This window comes from Populus trichocarpa, chromosome 14, assembly GCF_000002775.5.
Source record: "Populus trichocarpa isolate Nisqually-1 chromosome 14, P.trichocarpa_v4.1, whole genome shotgun sequence".
Lineage (NCBI taxonomy): Eukaryota > Viridiplantae > Streptophyta > Magnoliopsida > Malpighiales > Salicaceae > Populus > Populus trichocarpa.
In genome coordinates, this window is record NC_037298.2 from 1828831 (window position 1) to 1849750 (window position 20920).

A 20920-nucleotide genomic window follows, 5' to 3' on the forward strand; every position below is an offset into this window, starting at 1 on the left:
AATCTTAGCATTGTTAACGATCTGATAGAAAGTTTTCTAGTCTAGTGTTGCGTGTGAAGAAGACATGAGTGCAGAAATTATGTGGGCATAGACCAACATATAGATGCATGCATCGAGCATGAGATTCCTCACAATATTAGATTTCATCGTGCTTGCAACTGGGATTTGCCGGACACCCCTAGCTAGACAGAATCTCAATAATGTAGTCAAGAGAATAGCAAGTTTTGATCATTTTGCAGATGCATTACAGAAAGAAAATATTAGCTGTATATATGGCCACGAGTGCAATTCGTCATGCATCGAAAGTGTTTTTTCATCTCAGGTATTTTTTAAGCATTAATCAAAAAAGAAAAAAAAAGGTGGTGATCATGTTAAATATCATGGCACGAGCGCATCAAAAGTTACAGATTTAATTAAATCTAATTTCTGTAAAATAATTAATGCATTTTACTCTAATTTATTCCATTTGATCATGATTACTCATTCAAAACGCATGTATATAGAGCATATATATACGATCTTATTTTTGTTCACACCAAAAGCCAAGTAATTTTTTCTCTTTCAACAAAGGGTTGGCCCAGCGGTAAATCACCACCTCGTCAAAGAACTTAAGTTCGGATTGTGGCATTATAGTCCTTTGCTGGTGGCAACTTTACGTGCTGTGACTCCATTCGTATAGAATCCTTGAACTTAATTTAGCCTTGACATAGGTGTGGTGAGCTAGAGTCTCTCTCTCTCTCTCTCTCTCTCTCTCTCTCTCTCTCTCTCTCTCTCTGGGTGGGTGGGTGCTATGGGTGCAATGTGTCTTGCTATTTTTGTTGGTTATAAACTTAATTTGAAGTTTTAATTAAGCCCGTGAATTAATTCAGAAGACAGAGAAACGCAGAACAAAAGGGAGAGAATCTGGTAAGAAAAAACTTGCAGGCACGGACATAATCTCATGATTCTTTAACCGGGGGAGGGGGGCTCGTATTGAACCCTGGTTTCATGGCTGTGACAATGAAACCTGTCTCCTAGTGGAGTTGTTTCGGTACGTACAAGCCTATCAGTTACCGATTTCATCGGAGGTACCATGTCCTGATGCTTATATTTTGACACGACCATTCCTATATATCGTGCCCTAGCTCAATTGGTCCACGCCTATTGAGGCCAGTACTTGGTTGTTCGCTACCTCTAAGTAGCCATGTGAGAACGCAAACCAAATTCATAGATTTCCATATAAATGTCTTGGAATCCACCCATGAATATCCCATCGAAGTTGGAAAAATTGGCAAATATAAATGAAAATATTTATGGAAAAGATTCTGTTGATAAAGTATAGTAAAATTTACTGATGGAATAGTTCTTCGTTGCGTCCCTCAGTATAAATCGGTGAAAACTTTTGTATATCGATAAATTTACAGCAGAACCCCTCCTCCATTTTCTCTGCAAATAACAGCACAACCCCCTCTCATCTTCATAAATCTAACCACTCCAATACCTAGTCTATCACATCTTTATTTTGGTTTAATTAGTTTTAATTAGGACTTCCCGTGTCAAGTAAGCAAAATCATTAAATTTTTGTTAGAATTGAATTTTAAAATATTAATTTTTATGGCATTTGATATAGTATATATAGTTTATTTGTGTAATTACTTGTTTTATAGTTTTTTCCCATAAAAAAATATTTAATGAATGTATGATTTGTACATGTTAGGATTTGTTTGAGATTTTAAAAAATTATATTCATTTATAATTTGATGAAATTGATTTCGATTTTGTGACTTAGATGTTTCGTAATAAAATAAATAATACCTTATTTAATTGGTATGTTTTATATATTTTTCAATTTTATTGTTGAGTTTTGAATTTCAGTAAATATGGAGGAATTTGATTTTTTGTGGAAAATTGATAATGAATTAAAAGTGCTATTAAAAGATTTAATAAGTTTGAGTTAAACCAACTTTAACTAATTTATTTAGTTCACATAATTAATTAATGCTCGTTGTCATCAATGTTATATATAGGTTTGATATCTATAAGTAATGGATGGTTATTTTTTAATATATTAAGTTCCACCTAAAAGGATACGCATGATGGGTTATTGTAATGGGGTTGAGGGTTTTATTAATTACGTATTATCTAATCCAATAAAATATTTGGCATTGTTATTAAGCTTGAAAGTACAATTGCTTTGATTTTTTTCATAAAAATATTTCTTTTATTAACATATCTCTTGTTTATCTTAACCAGCATAATATTTTTAATTGGAATCATAGTTATGCGTGTGTGTATATGATTATTAAAGGAAGTTAACAAAAAATATAAAAATAGTATGTTTATTTTTTGCGTGATTGAAAGTTAAAAAATCCATAAATGTGATAAAATCAAGTTTGGAATCTATTTAAAAACCGGTTTCAATCAAATTTCCATAAATAATTTATTATTAATATTATTATTTTTAGATCAGATATATAATAATTGGGGGAAAATTTATTAAAATCCAAATAAATATTTATAATAATATTTTAAAATTATGTCAAAAGTTAAGAACAAGAAAATCTAGCAAATGTTTTTTTTGATGTAAAGCAAAAACCAAAGAAAAAATGAAAAATGAAAAAATTTAGCAACAAGAAGGCCCAAAGCTTGGCCTAGTCAACCGAAATTTTCTTTATCTACCACTAAAATCTAGCAACTTTCTCTTCTTTCTCAAACCAGAGACTAAAAGATAAAATAAAAGTAAAGTTTGAGATCAAAAATAATTTTTAAAAAAAATAAAAGGGATAAAAAATTTATAAGTTAAAAAGTTTGAAGACCAAATTAAACTTTTTATTCCAAGTTTGAAACAACCATCCTTTTTTGTTATTGTTTTTACCTTAATTTTCTATCTTTGAATCTTGCTTTTTCTCAACAAATTTGCGAGCAATAATTTCACCATGTCTCAAATATCTCTTTATATATATATATATATATATATATATATATATATATGAAAATGTTTGAGAATTATCTTAAATAAAAGAAATGGTGATAGAGGGATTAAAATGATATTTTTTAATGTAAAAAGTTAAAATTTTATTTTAAAATTATTATAAAAATAAATTTATTTTATATAACCACGTTAACAAAACAAAGTTATTCGTTAAATAAACACCACCAAGGAGTTTTCACTGAGAAAAAAAAGGGGTTGATGACAACAAATCTTTCAAATATTTATTCGTTAAAAAAAAATACACATGAACGAACAGCCCCACGCTGACGTTTAACCAATAAGAAGGCTTAAAAATAAATCATATTGAGAAGGAAGCAATATCGTAACGGAAGTTTCTCGAAATGGATCACCAAGATCGTGACAAGTGTCAAAGTCCAGCTAGCCTTGATGGTGACGTGGAACTGTGACTGTCGTATATGCCTTTGAGATTGAGTGCATCCAAGAAGATTGAGGTTCCATGCTCCAGAGACGTCCACGTATGCACCTAATAGTCCGTACTAGATGATGTGGTGCCCACATGAGAAGGTGGGGACCAGATATGTGTCAAATCAGATGTGATTGGTCAGATATCTTAAGATTTCCGACGGTTGAGCTGGATGCCATTTTCACAAAAGGGAAAGGGGTGATTCTATTAGATTCTTAAAAATAGATTTTCATCACAAATTAAAATGATTTTCACCAAAAATATTTTCTCAATAAAATAATTTGTTTTTCATATGAATTTAATGAGAAGAAAAGGTTTTTTTTACTGTTTCATACATACTTAATATAATTGGATTTTATTCTTCTTTTATTTATTTATTTAATGTCAAGATTTTTTTAACTATGATAATCTATTAAATTGGATAATTGAATTCTATTAAAAAAAAACAAGTTTTTAATCCATGTTATTTAGACAAGTTTTTATTTTTATTTTTAATTTATTCTTTCTCATAATTATGTTTTTTTATTTTTAAATACAATAATTTTTATTTTTTTATTATAAAAAGTATTTTAAAACCAACCACAACTACACTTTCATAATTAATATCAGTTAATTATCAATGTATTATCAATCTAGTAAAGTAAAAGCATTCTAATTAAAGTTAATTTAACTTTCAGTTGAAATTGCGAAGTGACCTTACAAGGATGGACACGTATTACCCACATCCTATTATAGATTTAGTTGGCATATACGTCACATGAGAAGAAAAGTCTCTGTTTATTCAATAAGAACGTTGTTTGAATTAACTGTGTTTAGTAATGCGGTATATTATATTTTTTAATTAAAAATATATTAAAATAATATTTTTTTAATTTTTTATTAGTATATTAAAATATTTAAAAAATATTAATTTGACATTTTTTAAATAAAAAATAATTAAAAAAATACTTAAAAAAATAAAAGCTACAACAATTTAAACGGCCATTAAAAAAATATACAAAATGAAAAGGTGTGGTAGTTTATTTTTTTTTTAGTTCTTGAAAGTCATCAAAATTATTTATCATAGTGCACAATTGCTGATATTATTTCCCCCTACATCGTTCCTTTTTTTTATACCAACACATTATTAATATAATACAAACAGAAATCAAAATATTAAATAAATATGACCAAGATAGATGTAGATTGGAACAAAAATTAAATAGACAAATAAAAATAAATATGATAAATTTGCTTAATTCTTTTAAAAATATCGATTTACCTAACACTGCAAAACATATCTAAACTTCAAAAAAAAGTTAAATTTTATATATATATACACACACACACATCCATTAAATTAAATGTTAACTAATTATGGAGAAACACATCGAAAAACAATATCATTTTAAAACCCATGGCTAAAGAAACCGAGAGAAAGAAAACCTAGCACGAGGGCCTAACAAAAATAAAGACCCATTGAAAGAGGGTTTGATAAGATGTTCAACCTCACTCTTTTGGGCTCAGCTATGCACTAGGTCCAAGCCGTTTATGGATCTGGCAAGATGTTAGACCAAACTCCTCTAGGACCAGTTACGGGCCAAGCTCAAGCACTTGTGGGTCTCACACGGTATCAGACTCAACATCCTTGAAAATAGGATTACTTCGGATCTAAACATCCAACATGAAAATCTAGAATCATCATTTCCCTACATTCTGGTTATGTAAAAAGTCCTCTAAGGGTTGTCTATATGTTAATTAACATTAAAGATAATTGTAAGGGTTGATCCCATCAACATTAATATGGTGTATAGAATAACGTAAAACCGCACTCTATAGACACATGATACTTCCATCAACATTAATGTCGTTTAAGGAGACATTTACATGAACATTAATATTGATGTAATACTACAAAATTTAACAGTTTTACCGACTACATTTTTCCGTCAGCGTGAGATTACCATTTCATTGGTGAAAATTTTACCAACTAATTCACTGACGGAATGCGTTCGTCGGTAATTCCATTTCTGTTGCTAATTTTTTACATACGAAAAATGCGCACAAAAAACAATACCTGTTGGAATAATTATGTTGGTGATAGTGGCATATGCAATAAATTTTTTCCATCTCTCTGGAATATATCCGTCGGTATTCCCATCGGTAAATCACCGACAGACTAATTTTGTCGGTGATAGTGGCATATGCAGTAAATGTTTTCAATTCTCTGGAAAATACCAACGGATTGAGTCCGTCGGTGACTCCGTTCGTGATAATTAAAAAAAAATTGTATAGAATAATTAATATAAAATTATATTGAACAATAAAAAAATAAAATAATTAAAATTTAAAATTTTTAAAATTAAAATATATAAAAATAAACTTGAATAATATAAAATCTAAATATTCATTATAATTTTATTTGTATTCACTCGACCACCGGGAAAGGGGAAGAATAGAAAGAATAATCTAGCTCACAATCTTTAAGTTAAGAGAGTCACGACCGATGTGAGGAAAGGACCCCAAAAAAGGATAAGGATCCAGATTAGGGCACATTTGACGGAGAAGCCGCTAGAGTGTGTTTTCAGGCAGGAATCATAGCCAATCCTGCCCCACCGCGGATGCAAGTTTGTTTAAAGAAAGAAATTGGATATTTAGATCATGCAAGAACTAGTGTACCAAGGGAGATCTTTCGATTACTCTGTTAGATCGAAGGCACGTCTTCAACAAGCTCTCGATCAAAGAAAATATACACTAAAAGATAAAATAAAAATTAAATTAGAATAATGACGGCTCTAAATAATGGCAAACATACCTAACAATTTGGGATTGCTGTCTACATTGGGGTAAACAGAAATTTAATCCTTGTTCGCATGATGCAGGCATCCAAAAATTAATCTTTGACTTTAGTGCATGCGTGTGTCACGAAATACAGCTTCTTCAGTGCTTTCAGTAAGTCATCAATATCTATCTAGTCTTGCACGACTCTTTTCCCACATTCTGGTAATCTCAACCTCGAAACAAAATTTACCCCTCACGAGAGTTTCTACGAAGCACTGGCGGTGTTAATTGTTGGGACGGGGATGGTGATGGTACGTAGAGGCTGCAATAATTATGATAATGACAATAACAATAATAATTATATGATATATTGCGAGTTTGTTTACTTTATGTAAAATGTTATATTTTTGTAATTAAGATCTTATAATTGAAGATTTTTAACTAATGATGTAATTAACTTTGCAGGTTAACAGCAAGGATTGATTATTATTATTATTAAAAAAAAAGTGTTTTATGAAAAACAAACATCTACTTAATAAATAAAAGTGGAGTTTGAAATTTAAAAAAGCATGAATGGACATATTTTAATTCTCATTTTAAATTTAAATCTAATGGTTTATATATATATATTAGATGAGAGAAAAAAAAGATGAAAGATAATTAAGTTGTTTTTATTTTTATTAAGTATTAAATTCTAATAATTTAAATTAACGAATGTGGTAAAAACATGGTATAAATAAAAATGAAAGGATCTCAGTCCATAAAATTAGTTAAGAATACTCTTAAAGTTAAAATAAAATTAAAAAAGATTTTTCTAAAGGGAGGAAAAACAGTTAAGATCCAGAATATTTACAAAACCAACCAAAATAACCCAGTCAAATTAATAGTATTCCGAATTTTTTAGATAATTTTGGTTAAAAAATTTAAAAAAAATCAGTTCACTTAGTTTTGATTGCAGAAACCAAAAAAACAAAATTAAAAACTTATTATATATATCAAACATCCAATTCAACTCAAAAGTTTAAGTATGATTTATATTATTCTCTAACACATCCCCTCAAGTGAAAGCTTTTTGGACTTAAAACTTGCACAAACCCACATTATCTTGTGCTTAATTTTCATTAAATAAAATAGAAGTGCTGAGATTCGAACTCGTGACCACTTGGTCATTAATGCTCTGATATTATGTTAAAAAATCAATTCAACCCAAAAGCTTAAGCTATTATGTGAGGTTCAAGATATGATTTATATTATTCTCTAACAATATATAAACTAAAGTTAATTAAATCAAAGTTTGTAAAAAATAACCCAACTAAAATATTTATGAATTAAATTGTACTTATTTTTCAATTGTATTTTTTTAAAAAATAAAATCCTCAATCCACTTCCATGTATGAATTTGGGTTCGTTGTCTACATCTTACCACGTTGCTCTAGAGTCGAGACTGGGATTGAAGTGACATGTGATTGGGTAGTATTTACTAGAATTTCTCAATCAATGAAAAGGTAATCAGATAATTAATCACAATTATTAAAAGTGTTTACAAATTAAATCCTTGATTGCATGGTGCACGAGGTCCAGCACTAATCTTGCACTTTAGCATGCGCGTGTCACGTAAATTTTCAAATTTTTTTATTTTCTAGGCTAAAATTATAAATATTGTTAAGGAGGGCCGGAAAAAAAAATCTCCTCACAAGAGCTGGCCCCAGCAAGCTCCCGTCCCCGCCATTGCCCCGTCGATCTCTCCTAATAGAATCGTGAAATTCAAACCGAATATTCATATCTTTATACTCTAAACTCTATTTTTCAGTTTAAATATAATAGAGAGAAAGAGGATATATCCTCTTGTAATTTTTATTTAACAAAAAAAGAGATTTATTCAAAAATATTTTAAAAATAAATTTATTTTATATTTCTATATCTTACACGTTTTTATCCTTTTCTTTTTTCCTGTATTTGTCTATTTTATCGATCCAGAGATATGTGAACTCCCGTGATACACCGTCACTTCATTTTTGTTTCTTTCTTTACCCTGCAGCGGAAGCAAAACGAAATGCACTTATCCTTTAATCTCATTGCTATCAACCCTAACAGTCAAATGAAGACTCGTATAAATCATGCCGCTAATGAGGCAGTGCTTCAATGTTCGGCAAATTAATGAGGACTGGTACGGCCAGTTCTGAGCCATATATACATGGAAGAACTAGCTGGTCGTGGTGGTCCGAAGGGAATGTCTTCTAGTGTGCTTGTGTGATCCATCTTTTGTAGTCGAATGTAACACCATAAATGCATATATGTCGAGGATAAATCAAACACGACTACGATTAATTGATGTTGTTCTGTGACATGTTTAACATTATTATTAAGCTCTCCAAACAAAAAAAAGCACCGCCAGGACCAACAATGAACTGATTTCTTCCAACTTCTTATGCCGGAGAAGTTGTAAGAAGGCCATGAAAGTCAAGAAGAAGACACTAGTTGTTTCTTGGATTGATTAAATAGGACGGTGGCATCACGTCAGATTACCTGCCCAAACTACCAAATAAAAGAGTTGAAAATCGAACAATTTTTGTATGGAATTCCTAGAAATTTCTATTCTTGAGGCCGTATAGGAGTATCTTCATTGATCTATTTGATTTGGATTCCACGTTATGACGACTTTGGAATAACTTTTGGCAATCTGTGATCAGTGTTTTTTATGTCCATCGACTTTGTAGTAAAATCAAGAAAGCATAAAACAGAGCTACCCTCCAAGAGAAAAAAACTTGAACAGGGTTTGTTGGAAATTCTAAGCACATAAATTTTAACCAGGATTTTGTGGAGTTTGATTATTATTACGTGATAATTGGAACAAAGAACATATATACTTTTTAAATGACAGAAATTCATTCTAAAATTATATTAAAGATGGATTTATTTTATGTTTTTGTTTTTATCTATTTAACAAAATAAGTTTTGTGTCTTTTATATTTGTTTTTTCTATTTTTTTTACATTTTAAAATGACAAAAATTCACTCTAAAATTATCTTAAAAACAGGTTTATTTTATGTTTTTGTCTTAATCTATGTAACAAAACAAATTTTGTGTCTTTTATATTTGTTCTTTCTATTTCTTTTATATTTTAAATGAAAAAAATTCACTCTAAAATTATCTTAAAAACAGGTTTATTTTATGTTTTTGTCTTTATCTATTTAACAAAAACAAGTTTTGTTTCTTCTATATTTGTTCTTTCTATTTCTTTTACATTTTGAAATAAGAAATTCACCCTAAAATTATATTAAAAACGAGTTTATTTTATGTTTTTGTCTTTATCTATTAAACAAAACAAGTTGTGTCTTTTATATTTGTTATTTCTATTTCTATTTTGAAATGACAAAAATTCACTCTAAAATTATATTAAAGATGAATTTATTTTATGTTTTTGTCTTTATCTATTTAACAAAAACAAGTTTTATCTCTTCTATATTTGTTCCTTCTGTTTCTTTTACATTTTGAAATGAAAAAAATTCACGTTAAAATTATTTTAAAAATAGATTTATTTTATGTTTTTATCTTTATCTATTTAACAAAATAAGTTTTGTGTCTCCTATATTTGTTGTATATTACAGGACACATGACAGATATACAATAGTATAGTCGTATTTTAAAGACCAATATGCAAATTGAATTAAATGAGAAGCATATGAACATGATCATCAATGCCTTTTGATTCTTCTGTGATCATCAATGCCTTTTGATTCTTCTGTGAACATGATCATCAATGCCTTTTGATTCTTCTGTGACACAGAGCTTTCTCTCACGAATCTAGAATTTCTACCAAGTACTATCCCTTGCCACCACCAACACCAAAAAGCTTCGTTTTCTTACCATAAAAGCCAATTCAATCTGTTAAGTGCAGTCCATAAATATGGTAGACAACTAGATAGAGCAAGAACGTAAACAGTAAATGGCCCCTGTCCGGCTGTCCCCACATGACTACATGGGTGACAAAAAAGCCCTTAGATATTGGTTAAGCAATTCTTCACTCTAGACTTGGGGGATCGATAGGAATAAGAAAGTAAAAAAGATTAGTGATTCTGTACTGTGGTCACTATGAGGATTATATAAACACACTGAGCAGGAGTTATGGACAATGAATGGTGAATTCTTGGACCTACAATAAAGAGTAGGCCTTAGCAAGAAGTTGTAGAGCATCTGGATAGGCTTGAGTGTGAATATCCATATCCTCCATGGTAAAATTCGCCCGTGTGATAAAAAGTTGTCTGGATTTGTGTCCTATTAAATTAATACCATATATAACTAGAGAGGTCGCATTAGATGTTTTTTGTCTTTTATTCTTTTGGACATCTATAAATCGACTTCCTCTCCCGCTCTCCCCATGACTAGAACAACCAATTCTAATACCTTGTGTGATACTGCTGTTAAAACCTGCTCTCAGGTGAGGGAGAGAAAGAGACAGAGAGACAGAGATAGAGATAGAGATGGGAGGGATTCTTGCTTACGTTCTCATCTTTCTTGTAAGTGTAGTGGCTTATATCATTAAGAAAAGAAACAACAAAGAACCCTACACAGGAATTAAGCTCCCACCAGGTTCGTTGGGATGGCCTTACATAGGAGAGACTCTTCAACTCTACTCTCAAGACCCAAATGTGTTCTTTGCTTCCAAACAAAAAAGGTTCTTTTCTTGGTCAACTCTTAATTATTTCCCATGATCATCTTTGAATCCTTCTGATTTCATCATTTATTTCCCTCCAGTGCGTGTTAGTTTTCTTTTTGAACATTTTGTTTGCATGCAATTGAATGTGGTGTACATGGTGATATAGGTATGGAGAAATATTCAAGACCCATATTCTTGGTTGCCCTAGTGTTATGCTGGCTAGCCCTGAGGCAGCTCGGTTTGTGCTTGTGACTCAAGCTCATTTGTTCAAGCCAACATATCCCAAAAGCAAGGAACATTTGATCGGTCCATCAGCTCTTTTTTTTCATCAAGGAGATTACCATGTCCGTCTAAGGAAGTTGGTTCAGGGATCCTTGTCTCTGGATGCAATTCGAAATTTGGTTGCTGATATTTCAGCTACAGCAGCCTCTACCTTAGACTCATGGGATGGTGGACATGTCCTTAACACCTTCCAAGAAATGAAAAAGGTTAGTTGGTGTGGTTCAATATGTGGTCAACATTTAGCACAGATCAATTTTTTAATGCTACTTTTCTACTTTTGATATGTTGTTACACCCAGCCTAGATTCTATATGGCTTTCTTTAAGTTTTAACTCTTAGTGAATCTTTACATAGTTTTATATTCCTTGCTTGTGCAAACGAGCCCTTTTTAAGGTCCTGTTTGCATTATTTACATGCTCTTACTCGGAATCCTTATAATTCTCATGGATTTGTGCTTTACCTTTGCAGTTTTCTTTTGAGGTAGGAATACTAGCAATTTTTGGCAATTTGGAAGCCCATTATAGAGAAGAATTGAAAAGGAACTACAGAATTGTGGATAAAGGCTATAATTCCTTTCCAACAAGCCTCCCGGGAACTCCTTTCAAGAAGGCAGTGCTGGTGAGCGTAACAAACAAGAGTACATTTGCCTTCAGATTTTGTTCTATGATGTCTCATAAATTGTCCTTCGACATGCATTGACTCTTCAAATAATTTCTAAAAAATGGATGTCCTACAGGCAAGAAAGAGGTTAAGCAAGATTCTTGGTGATATTATTTGTGAAAGAAAAGAGAAGAGGTTGCTTGAAAAGGATCTCTTGGGTTGTCTATTGAACTCAAAAGATGAGAAAGGAGAAGTCTTAACCGATGATCAAATCGCGGATAACATTATCGGAGTGCTCTTTGCTGCTCAAGACACCACAGCTACTGCCATGACATGGATTGTCAAGTATCTCCATGACAACCAGAAAATTCTAGAGGCTGTAAAGGTATGATTAAGAACAAGCCAAGTCATCAGCAGGGTCTAGAACAAGTCTTTCTCACATTTGTTTCTTGTCTGTCTTTGAATTCTATCCATAGATACAGTAATTGTATTAATTGTTGATAATTATTGATGATGATGTTTCCTATAGGCCGAACAGAATGCAATCCGCAAACTGAACGATGAGGAAAATCAACCATTGAGTTGGAGTCAAACTAGGAGCATGCCATTAACCCACAAGGTATGCAATCATGTTTCAGAGCTGTGATTTTAACACTTCCAAGCACAAGGCATGAATTTTGAGACTGTAAATTTGTAGTTCTACTTATTTGCCTAGTGGGATATCATTTTGTTATACAAATGGCTAACAGCAAGAAACTACGGACTGGCAGGTTGTGCTGGAGAGCTTGAGAATGGCAAGCATTATATCTTTTACATTTAGGGAAGCAGTGGCTGATGTCGAATACAAGGGTAATAAGAGGAAGAATAACTCATATCTATTTGAATTTCCAGATATCTGAATCTAATCCTAGTAGAAATCCAAGTCTTAACAGTTAGGCTATCCCTGGAGACCTACCCATGTCGATTTAGCAAAAAAACTAGGCGTCCTGTTCAGATGGGGTGGTCAAATTCGACTGTATTTTCAATATTCGGAGAGCAAATGCAAGATTAAAACCATAGATGATCCTGCTTAGATGGAGTGGTCAATTGAGCTTATATTGGATCTGGCCACAATTCTTTCAACATTTATCATAGAAATTGACGTTTAGGGAAAGTGACTCACACCGAACTTTGTGACAGGGTACTTGATTCCGAAAGGTTGGAAGGTGATGCCTTTGTTCAGGAACATTCATCACAATCCAGAATATTTCAGTGATCCTCAGAAATTTGATCCTACAAGATTTGAGGTATGAATAAACATGGTAATTAATTTTTGGTTTGTGACCAAGGAATTTCTTTTTTTCAGATTTTATCTCACTTTTTGTGTGTGTGTGTGTAGGTTGCACCAAAACCCAATACATATATGCCATTTGGTAGTGGACAACATGCCTGTCCAGGCAATGAACTTGCCAAGTTGGAGATTCTTGTTATGATCCACCATTTGCTCACCAAGTTCAGGTATTGCCGAAAATCACAGCAACTATACATTGAATGTATTGTCTGTCTATATTTGGTTAACGAATATGAGATATCCTTCTGCTGGTCCCCTCCAACGAGATTTGCCTGTAAAACTTTTTCCTAACATGCTTGACCTTAGTATTCCAGTCTATGTTAACGTACTGCACAGTAGATTTAGCAGCTAAACAGTTCAGTGATCTCAAGCGTTTAATCCAAAACAGATTTAGGGTAGATTGTGGGGGGGAATTATAAGAAATCTAAGAGATAGAGCAGATTCTTGGTGCATTGCAGAGGGCCTTGGAGATTGCTCAATCTCTGTGTGTAAGGAATTGACAGTGGCTTTTTGTTATTTTGCTTTGCAGATGGAAAGTGGTGGGATCTCAAAGTGGGATTCAGTATGGCCCATTCCCTGTGCCATTGCATGGACTTCCAGCCAGATTTTGGAAAGAATCTACCAGCTAGGAGTGGTGCTCTTTCATAAGTTGGGATGCCATTTGTCTCCAAATTCACTTGTTATTTTAACAAATAGTATTGTATTCCTTTTTAGCCAAGTATTTCTTATTTTTGCTCCTAATTAGCAGTAGGGTCTAAGCCATATCCTCTCCCAAGGCCCATCTGGGGATTGTAAGAGATTCCTATTTTTCTTATCAAATCCCATCTCTTATAATTCTCATTCTGATTCAGCCATTTTTTATATCTATCTGGGATATGTATAATAATCTTCATGAAGGTTTGATTCTAAATTAGCAAGCATGCTTGTCGTATCGATCCAAATTTCCTGGCTTTTACTTGAAAAACGAATTATTTTTATAACATATCGTGCAATAAAATAGAAGATCAGAGCTTTCTAAACTCTAGATCAACTTGTAAAGAGAATTTACATTTTATAAATTCTAAAATTTGTAATAAAATAATTTACAAAACTATTTAAATAAGAGTTTGACTGATCTAGGCTGAAAAGAAAAGGAATTCCAAAACTACAAAAAAAAAAAAAAAGAGTCCAAAATTGATCGGGAAAATAAAGAAAATTCAAAAACATTATATTGTGAGTCGATTTTGAAGGTATTCTTGAATTTGACCTTGGACTTTAGAATGTATTTCAATGATTAAATTATTAAATAAAAAATTACAGTTATAAAAAAACACTTGTTTAATACATGCAAACTTCTTTTTAAACTTTATTTTGCTATGCAAGTTGAAATGTACGCTTTTCACGTGAGCTTTTAAATGTCGTTTACTATTGTAATAATTTTTATTTTTAACCCAACCATAAGCAAAAAGTTATTATATTAATTAAATGGTTTCTGTTTTTTACACTGGGTGTCATACATGATTGAATTTTATATTTTAATTTTATAAAAATTAAGATATCATATAATTTTTATTTATTTTATATATAAAAATCTATCTCATAATAGTTTTCATTAAATACATATTTTTTAAAAACCTTAAGTAAATGTATTTTTAAAAATTTATTTAAAAAAACTCAATAAAAAGAGTTATATTACCAGTGTATTTATTTGATACTGTGATATGGGTATATTTTAAAATATTTTTTATTTAAAAATATATTTAAATAATATTGTTTAAAACTTATTAGCAATACAGAAACATGAGGAAAAAAAATCTGAAATTTTGGAAACGCAGCCCAACTTGAGTTGAGTAGCATCACATTTTTTATATGGCCACGTGTCTGTCTGAGAAGCGTGGTCACGCAATTGGCCCCCAGGGGAGTTCTCTGAAAGAGGCTGCACGAGAGCCAATTGTTGCACGGTGATTGGCCTCGTTGCAAAAAGAAGGCCTGACTGGCTGGAAGGCACCTCTTAAAGGGCACAGACTTTGGCTAACTACAAATCTTTTCCCTGGATTATGGTCATGGACCCTACTAAGATGTGGCTACTAGAGCTTTGATGGCCCTAATGCTATTGTATTTTCCCAAGTGGCTCCAGATTTCACGAAATCTGAAGGACGAGCGATGTCGGAGAAGAATTTCTGCACAGGTTTTTTCATATTTCATCAATCATATTGCAGTGATTTTGTACGGTGGATAGTAATAGCACTTGGTTTCACTGCACCAGCCAATCAAGCAATGTGGGCCCACTCACTGTATTTAGCTCCTCTCTGAAGGACCTGAGGAGGCCCTCCGGAGGGCTTTCACGATATAGGATTAGGGAATCCTTGGAAGAGGTTACTAAAATAAACGACATGCTGTTCGTTCATTGGACGGACAGATCATTGTGCAGAATCTCTCTATAAGAGGTGAAGAGTATGCTAGGTTAACATTTAAAGTCGACTAGTTGGTTGGATAAACATGTAGGTCAGTCAATATATATATTATTTTAGAGAAAAATTTTAAAAAAAAATTATTGGAGTTGATTTAGCCAGCTTTCACTCTAGTTTGGTTGAATCAACCAGGTCATGAGTTGACTCTCAAATTAGTCAAATTTGACTAGGTCATCCCTTAATTTAGTTTAAAAATAAACTCAACCTAATACATGTTCCAATGTGGTTTAGGCAAATTTCATAACTATTTTTTTAAGCATATTCTAATAGTCTAAAATTAGATAGGTGGCTCACGCTTTGTTATGGATCAGGACAAAAAAAATTTAATGTAAAAAACCAATACTCTAGCGTTGTCGATATATTTTAAAGAAGGGGAAAAAAACTAAAAAAAAAATTGAAAAAAAATGATTGTCAATTCCAAAAACTCCCAAACATATAAGGATGAAATCTATAACAAGAAATCAGAAAGACTAAAAAAACAAAAACTAGCAAATCCAATGCAAATAGAATAACCCATAGAAGGCAAAATGTTAGGTTGACTTGTGACTCGAGTGACTCGAGGCGTATGGTGGGTCTGGTTTCAAAAGAAATTTAGGGAAATTGACCCGGTGTAGAACGATTAAAAAAACGGATTGACCCCTGACCTGGTTAATCCGTGGCAAACCTAGTCAAAACTCGTTGATTTTTTTTTAATTTTTTTATTTCAAAATAATATCATTTTTACTTTTTTAATAAAAATAAAAATTGTTTGACTTGAGTTAACTCATGTCAACCCACCTGACAAGTGACCTGGTACTTGTCACAAATTAACCCCAGGGTCGAATCCTGAAAAATAAAAGGACAACCTAAAATTTTGAATTAAATGGCAAAATCAAAAAGAAAAATCAAATTTACATAAGAATCCAAAAATAAAAAATAAAGAGAATGGGGATCAAATGTGAAAAAACAAAAAAAATCAAGATTATGGAATCAAGGATGATACTGAAAATAAATTAAAATTTGATAAAAGGATTCAAAATCAAAATTTAAAATCAAAACATTAAGGGCCTAACCTTAAATATCAAAGGGTAAAATTGAAAAAAAAATAAAATAAACAAAATAATCCAAAACAAAAAATAAAAATCAAGACAATGAAGACCAATTTTTTTTTTTTTAAAAAAAAAAACCAAGATTATGGATCCAATGATGAAATTGAAAACAAATTAAAATTTAATAAAAGGACTAGGAACTAAAATTTGAAATCAAAACATTGAAGGCCTAACATTAAATATCATAAAACTTTGAATTAAAGGGTAAAATTGAAAAGAAAAATTAAATTTAAAAAAGAATCCAAATCAAAAATAAAAAATCAAGAATATGGATTCAATGATGAAATTAAAAACAAATTAAAATTTGATAAAAGGGCTAAGAATCAAACTTAGAAATAAAAATATTGAGAGCCAAATATAAAATGTCATAAAATAAGAGGATAAAGCTGATTTTTTTCATGGCTAACATGAAATTCAATGAGAAGGAGAGAGAGAAGAGGAAAAGAAAAGAAAAGTGTAGTTGGCAACAAACCGTCATTCAAAACATAACATGCATCGCTTTATGTGGAAGAGGGCACTATAGAGCTTCAAACATTGTGGTGGAAGCTAGTATTATTCCATCGGACGGCGGCTCATATGCCACTCAAATAGCATTGATCCGCCTCAAACATTGGCACGTGCATAGTATGCATTAACAACTTTTTTTAATAATTTTTAAAAATGAAGAAAGATTGAATCGCCCCTAATACAACCTAATAATAACATAAAAACCTATAGAAAATAAAAAATAAATAAACACGGACCCAAAGCTTAGGAAATTTGATATTAGGGGTAATTTGGTCATTTTGATTTTTTGAAAGACATAAAAAACCAAAAATACCCCTTAAATTAATTAAATGTAAATAACTTGTAAGGGTAATTTAATATTTTTACTGTGCTATACAAATATAAGATAACTATAATAACCCTCATGAAATTTACAGTGACATTTAAACCCTTATGAAAAGACCGAACTACCCTTCTAGCAAAGCACGTTGTTTTTGTTGGGTAGGGGTAAAATATTGAATTTATTGTCCAAAGCATAGTAAATTATGAGTGTGAGAACAGTGAAAATCTGATATTTTTTAGCTTTATATATAATAAATAAAATCATATATGCTCGATCATATTATAGCTTCTTTTTTTTGTAATCAGAAAGAATCGGTATGTGGTAAATAATATGAGATTGGATTCCTTTCCAACAGGACTCTTGTGGTCTACCTTGTTTTGGTGTTTCCTATATCCTGATTTTTCCTATATACTCTCAGTAACAACAATGATAATGCCATTCGTATAAACAAACAGCTTCAACCATGACTTAGAGCATGCTTCAAGCCTTAAACATTTGCACTTGTATAGAATGTCACAAGATGGTGGCTCATTACCTCTTGCAGCTGCAGCAATGACCAGCACACCTTATGAAGTAACCCCCGCTCCCTTCAAAAGCAGAAACCGAACTAGCACTTCACAATAGTGTTGATTAAATAGAAACAACAAAAGTTCGAAGATGGACTTATACTTGTATGCTTAAAGAAAAATTTATGTTTCAAATGAAGCACACCCTATATATTATTGCAGATGAATATGTCCTATATGTCACTTAATCAAATCTGTCTCCACAAAGTATTACATTACTTTTGTACAGGAGTTTGAGGCTGGACAGAACCATATTTAACTTAGGTGTCTTGAGCTGCTGGTGAAGTGTATTTCAGAATTGCTCCAAGAATCCTCTCTTTGTCTCTGGTAGGGAACGATTCCACCAGCACTCCCTTTTTATAGAAGTGGAAGAGGGGAACAGTCTGCATCAATTCAGGTTCCACTCATATCAATATAAATATCAACCAGGGAAAAAAACGATCAGTGGGATGCATAGTGCGATCGTAAAAATGCATGGGCCAGAATTACAGGACAGGCAGGTAAAGAACTCTGTTAAAGAATCGTCCCCTCTTTTGTCCTTCTCAATTTAGCTTTGCACAAGACATGTTTTTCCTGGCCTGACTCCTCGTAGTGAACAAAGAAGTGCATATAGAAACCATATATTACCTTGATTCTAAGTCGTTCAGCAACCTCAGATTGTTCATCATACTCATCAATTACCTGCATTAAATAGCATAGTCGGAAACTCACATTCATTTGAAACCAGAATATAAAAGCTATATTTCTTGGTTTGTTGCAGAATAAAGTCATGCTCAAACTGATGATCATTCAATCAAAATAGGCCAAAACCTGCCTAGGAGAGTCCAACACTGACAAGTAGGTGCTTTGCTAGAAAAACCATCCTTTTAAATTAAGCTACCTTCAGATTAATATCCTCTTATTTAAATGGTTTTCGTAAATTGTCTGCTGATTTTTGTGAATATATTTGATAGTACAATTCAAATAGACATCAAGTGATCACAAACATCCTACTTTTTGTTGGTAGCTTGTTGGGGGAGTACCATATTAAGTTGATGATGGTCACTAACTCCCAAACATTTATGTGCTTTTCGTGCATGGTCCTTGAACAATATTTAGAGATTATATGAGTTGTGCATTCTGGACAAATTTAAGCTTACAGAAATGCTCACATTATGCTTTAAGAAGGTTACTGCGGCCTCTTGATCACCAGAACCCTTGCACAATTTTGCAAACCCCTGCTCTATATACTTGCAGCTTCCACAAGAAGTGCGATAAAAATCTACCACCACTAAAGAATCAGTTTCTTTGGCCTTCTCAAGAATTCTAAGGAATTCCTCATCAGTCTTGAATTCTCTAACACAATCCACAGGACAGAGATCATCATCTTCATCGGATAATTCACCTGGGTTTTCATCAACCACGGCTTTGATTCTCCCAGGCCGCGAAGCAACGTTGTTTTTTGGAAAATTCAAGCCTGCATATTTAGTGATAGAGGGGAATTTTGCCTTCATAAGACATGACTTCTCATTACCTCTACAAGGAAGCATGCTTGGAGCTACACAAGGAATTCTACAATCAAGTTGTCTATCTGGGTTCCTTCCAAAACCGAAAGAGGCCTTGGAATATAGAATGTTCTGCTTTTGCATGACAACATTCAGCGAGCCTCCGCAATCTATATGCTGATTAAAAAAAACAAGAATTTTACAAGCTAAACTTTTGGCATATCAACAACAATATATCCATCAACTGATATATTCATCATCCAAAAATTCCTCACTCTTCATATCATTCCATCAACTGAGTGGCATTCAATGCGTCACTATACAAAACCAGAAATATCAGAATTATTACTTCATTGGAAATATCTGAAATTAAAAAAATAAAAAAGATATTCCAAAGGATGTCATGAAAAGGTGGTCCTGAAAATACATTTCTTGATATTCATGTTCCTAAAATTACACAAATAATATTTCAAATTCTCTTCTGACCACCAAAAGTGGGATAAAAAAAACCCTCCCCACACATATCATGTTTAAGCTATACAAAAAAAAATCTCTATGCAGTCTACAATTCTCAAATTTTCAGTTTTTTTCCAACATTACATGACACTGTAACAAAACAATTGAAAGGGAAACAATTAAACTGAAGTGGGTATTATCTTTCCAACTTCGATCGACAAAGTAGAGAATTCAAAGACTTTAAGATTGCCTAAGTAAATTTGGTTGCCATGAAATGCTTAAAGTAGAAGACAATAAAAAGTCAGATGTTATAGATTATGTTAGAGAGGTTACCTGTTGCAATTGGAGAAGAAAGGTTCGCGCTTTTTCCATATCCTGTTAAGCTTCAAAACTTCGAATGAGAAGATGACAGACAAGATACACCATATCCATTTCTTTTTTTCCCGTACATGCTCTCTCCAAAATTCCAAGCTCGATCTGTTTTCCTTTTTTCTTTGTTTACATTCCTCTCTACTGGGCCAGTGTTTAAGTCCGGCTAAATTAGCCTGGACCATTACAATAGGCTGCAGCCTGTATGGAATACGGGCTACGAGTTCAAGAGGCCCGCAACTGCATCTGAGTAGTCTCTTGGCATTCGGCTTGGATATTTAAAAGAGTATATTATTTTTTAATTTCTATGCTTTCATTTTAGTTAGAAACCCAATATTGAATCTGTCTTTTTATATTTGTTCATAACTTTGTCCTCCATCAGTTCTAGATTACAATATAATTGTTTTTTCCTTGGGATGTCCTCAAATTTTAGTCAAGATCTTCAATCTCGTCTGACCTACAAGTGTGTTTAAAAAACACAGAATTAATAGTCAACTATGGTAAAGAAACTATTTTGTTTTTTTAAATAATAAAAAAATAACTAACAAGATAATAATAAAAATTATATAGGGATTAAGTGGTCCTTTGTGATGTAGGAGATTCTTGGAAAAAAAATATATTTTTTAATTGTTTTTCTTTTTTCCTTTTTAGTCTA

At 32.0% G+C, this 20920-nt stretch overlaps 2 protein-coding genes across 5 annotated transcripts; one reads left to right on the forward strand and one right to left on the reverse strand.

Moving 5' to 3' along the window:
- Nucleotides 1-10520: 10520 nt before the first annotated feature.
- Nucleotides 10521-13867, forward strand: LOC18104892 (abscisic acid 8'-hydroxylase CYP707A1). Its single transcript, XM_006374875.3, has 9 exons — nucleotides 10521-10830; nucleotides 10979-11300; nucleotides 11562-11711; nucleotides 11830-12078; nucleotides 12223-12312; nucleotides 12464-12542; nucleotides 12873-12979; nucleotides 13072-13190; nucleotides 13553-13867. The coding sequence occupies exons 1-9, from the start codon at nucleotides 10637-10639 to the stop codon at nucleotides 13650-13652; spliced, it is 1410 nt and encodes a 469-aa protein (XP_006374937.2). The 5' UTR covers nucleotides 10521-10636; the 3' UTR covers nucleotides 13653-13867.
- A 4131-nt stretch (nucleotides 13868-17998) lies between these two features.
- On the reverse strand, nucleotides 17999-20397 carry LOC18104893 (thioredoxin-like 4, chloroplastic). 4 transcript variants are annotated; one of them, XM_024584657.2, is made up of 5 exons: nucleotides 20230-20389; nucleotides 19716-19757; nucleotides 19108-19610; nucleotides 18584-18637; nucleotides 17999-18339 (listed from the first exon to the last, which is right to left on the reverse strand). In XM_024584657.2, the coding sequence occupies exons 2-5, from the start codon at nucleotides 19720-19722 to the stop codon at nucleotides 18217-18219; spliced, it is 687 nt and encodes a 228-aa protein (XP_024440425.1). In that variant the 5' UTR covers nucleotides 19723-19757; nucleotides 20230-20389; the 3' UTR covers nucleotides 17999-18216. The 4 variants fall into 4 exon arrangements, with proteins under 4 accessions (XP_024440425.1, XP_024440426.1, XP_006374940.1 ...); XM_024584658.2 differs by having other exon boundaries at nucleotides 19108-19617; XM_006374878.3 differs by lacking the exon at nucleotides 19716-19757 and having other exon boundaries at nucleotides 19108-19617; nucleotides 20230-20397.
- Between the last annotated feature and the right edge of the window lie 523 nt (nucleotides 20398-20920).

Excerpts from the sequence above, each read along its gene's own strand:
- LOC18104892 (XM_006374875.3), top strand. The coding sequence starts at position 10,637 with ATGGGAGGGATTCTTGCTTACGTTCTCATCTTTCTTGTAAGTGTAGTG. Across the intron at positions 10,831-10,978 it reads TTTGCTTCCAAACAAAAAAG|GTATGGAGAAATATTCAAGA; the intron begins GTTCTTTTCTTG and ends ATGGTGATATAG. Across the intron at positions 12,079-12,222 it reads AAATTCTAGAGGCTGTAAAG|GCCGAACAGAATGCAATCCG; the intron begins GTATGATTAAGA and ends TGTTTCCTATAG.
- LOC18104893 (XM_006374878.3), bottom strand. The coding sequence starts at position 20,268 with ATGGAAAAAGCGCGAACCTTTCTTCTCCAATTGCAACAG. Across the intron at positions 19,618-20,229 it reads TTCTTCTCCAATTGCAACAG|CATATAGATTGCGGAGGCTC; the intron begins GTAACCTCTCTA and ends TTTTTTAATCAG. Across the intron at positions 18,638-19,107 it reads TAACCTTCTTAAAGCATAAT|GTAATTGATGAGTATGATGA; the intron begins GTGAGCATTTCT and ends TATTTAATGCAG.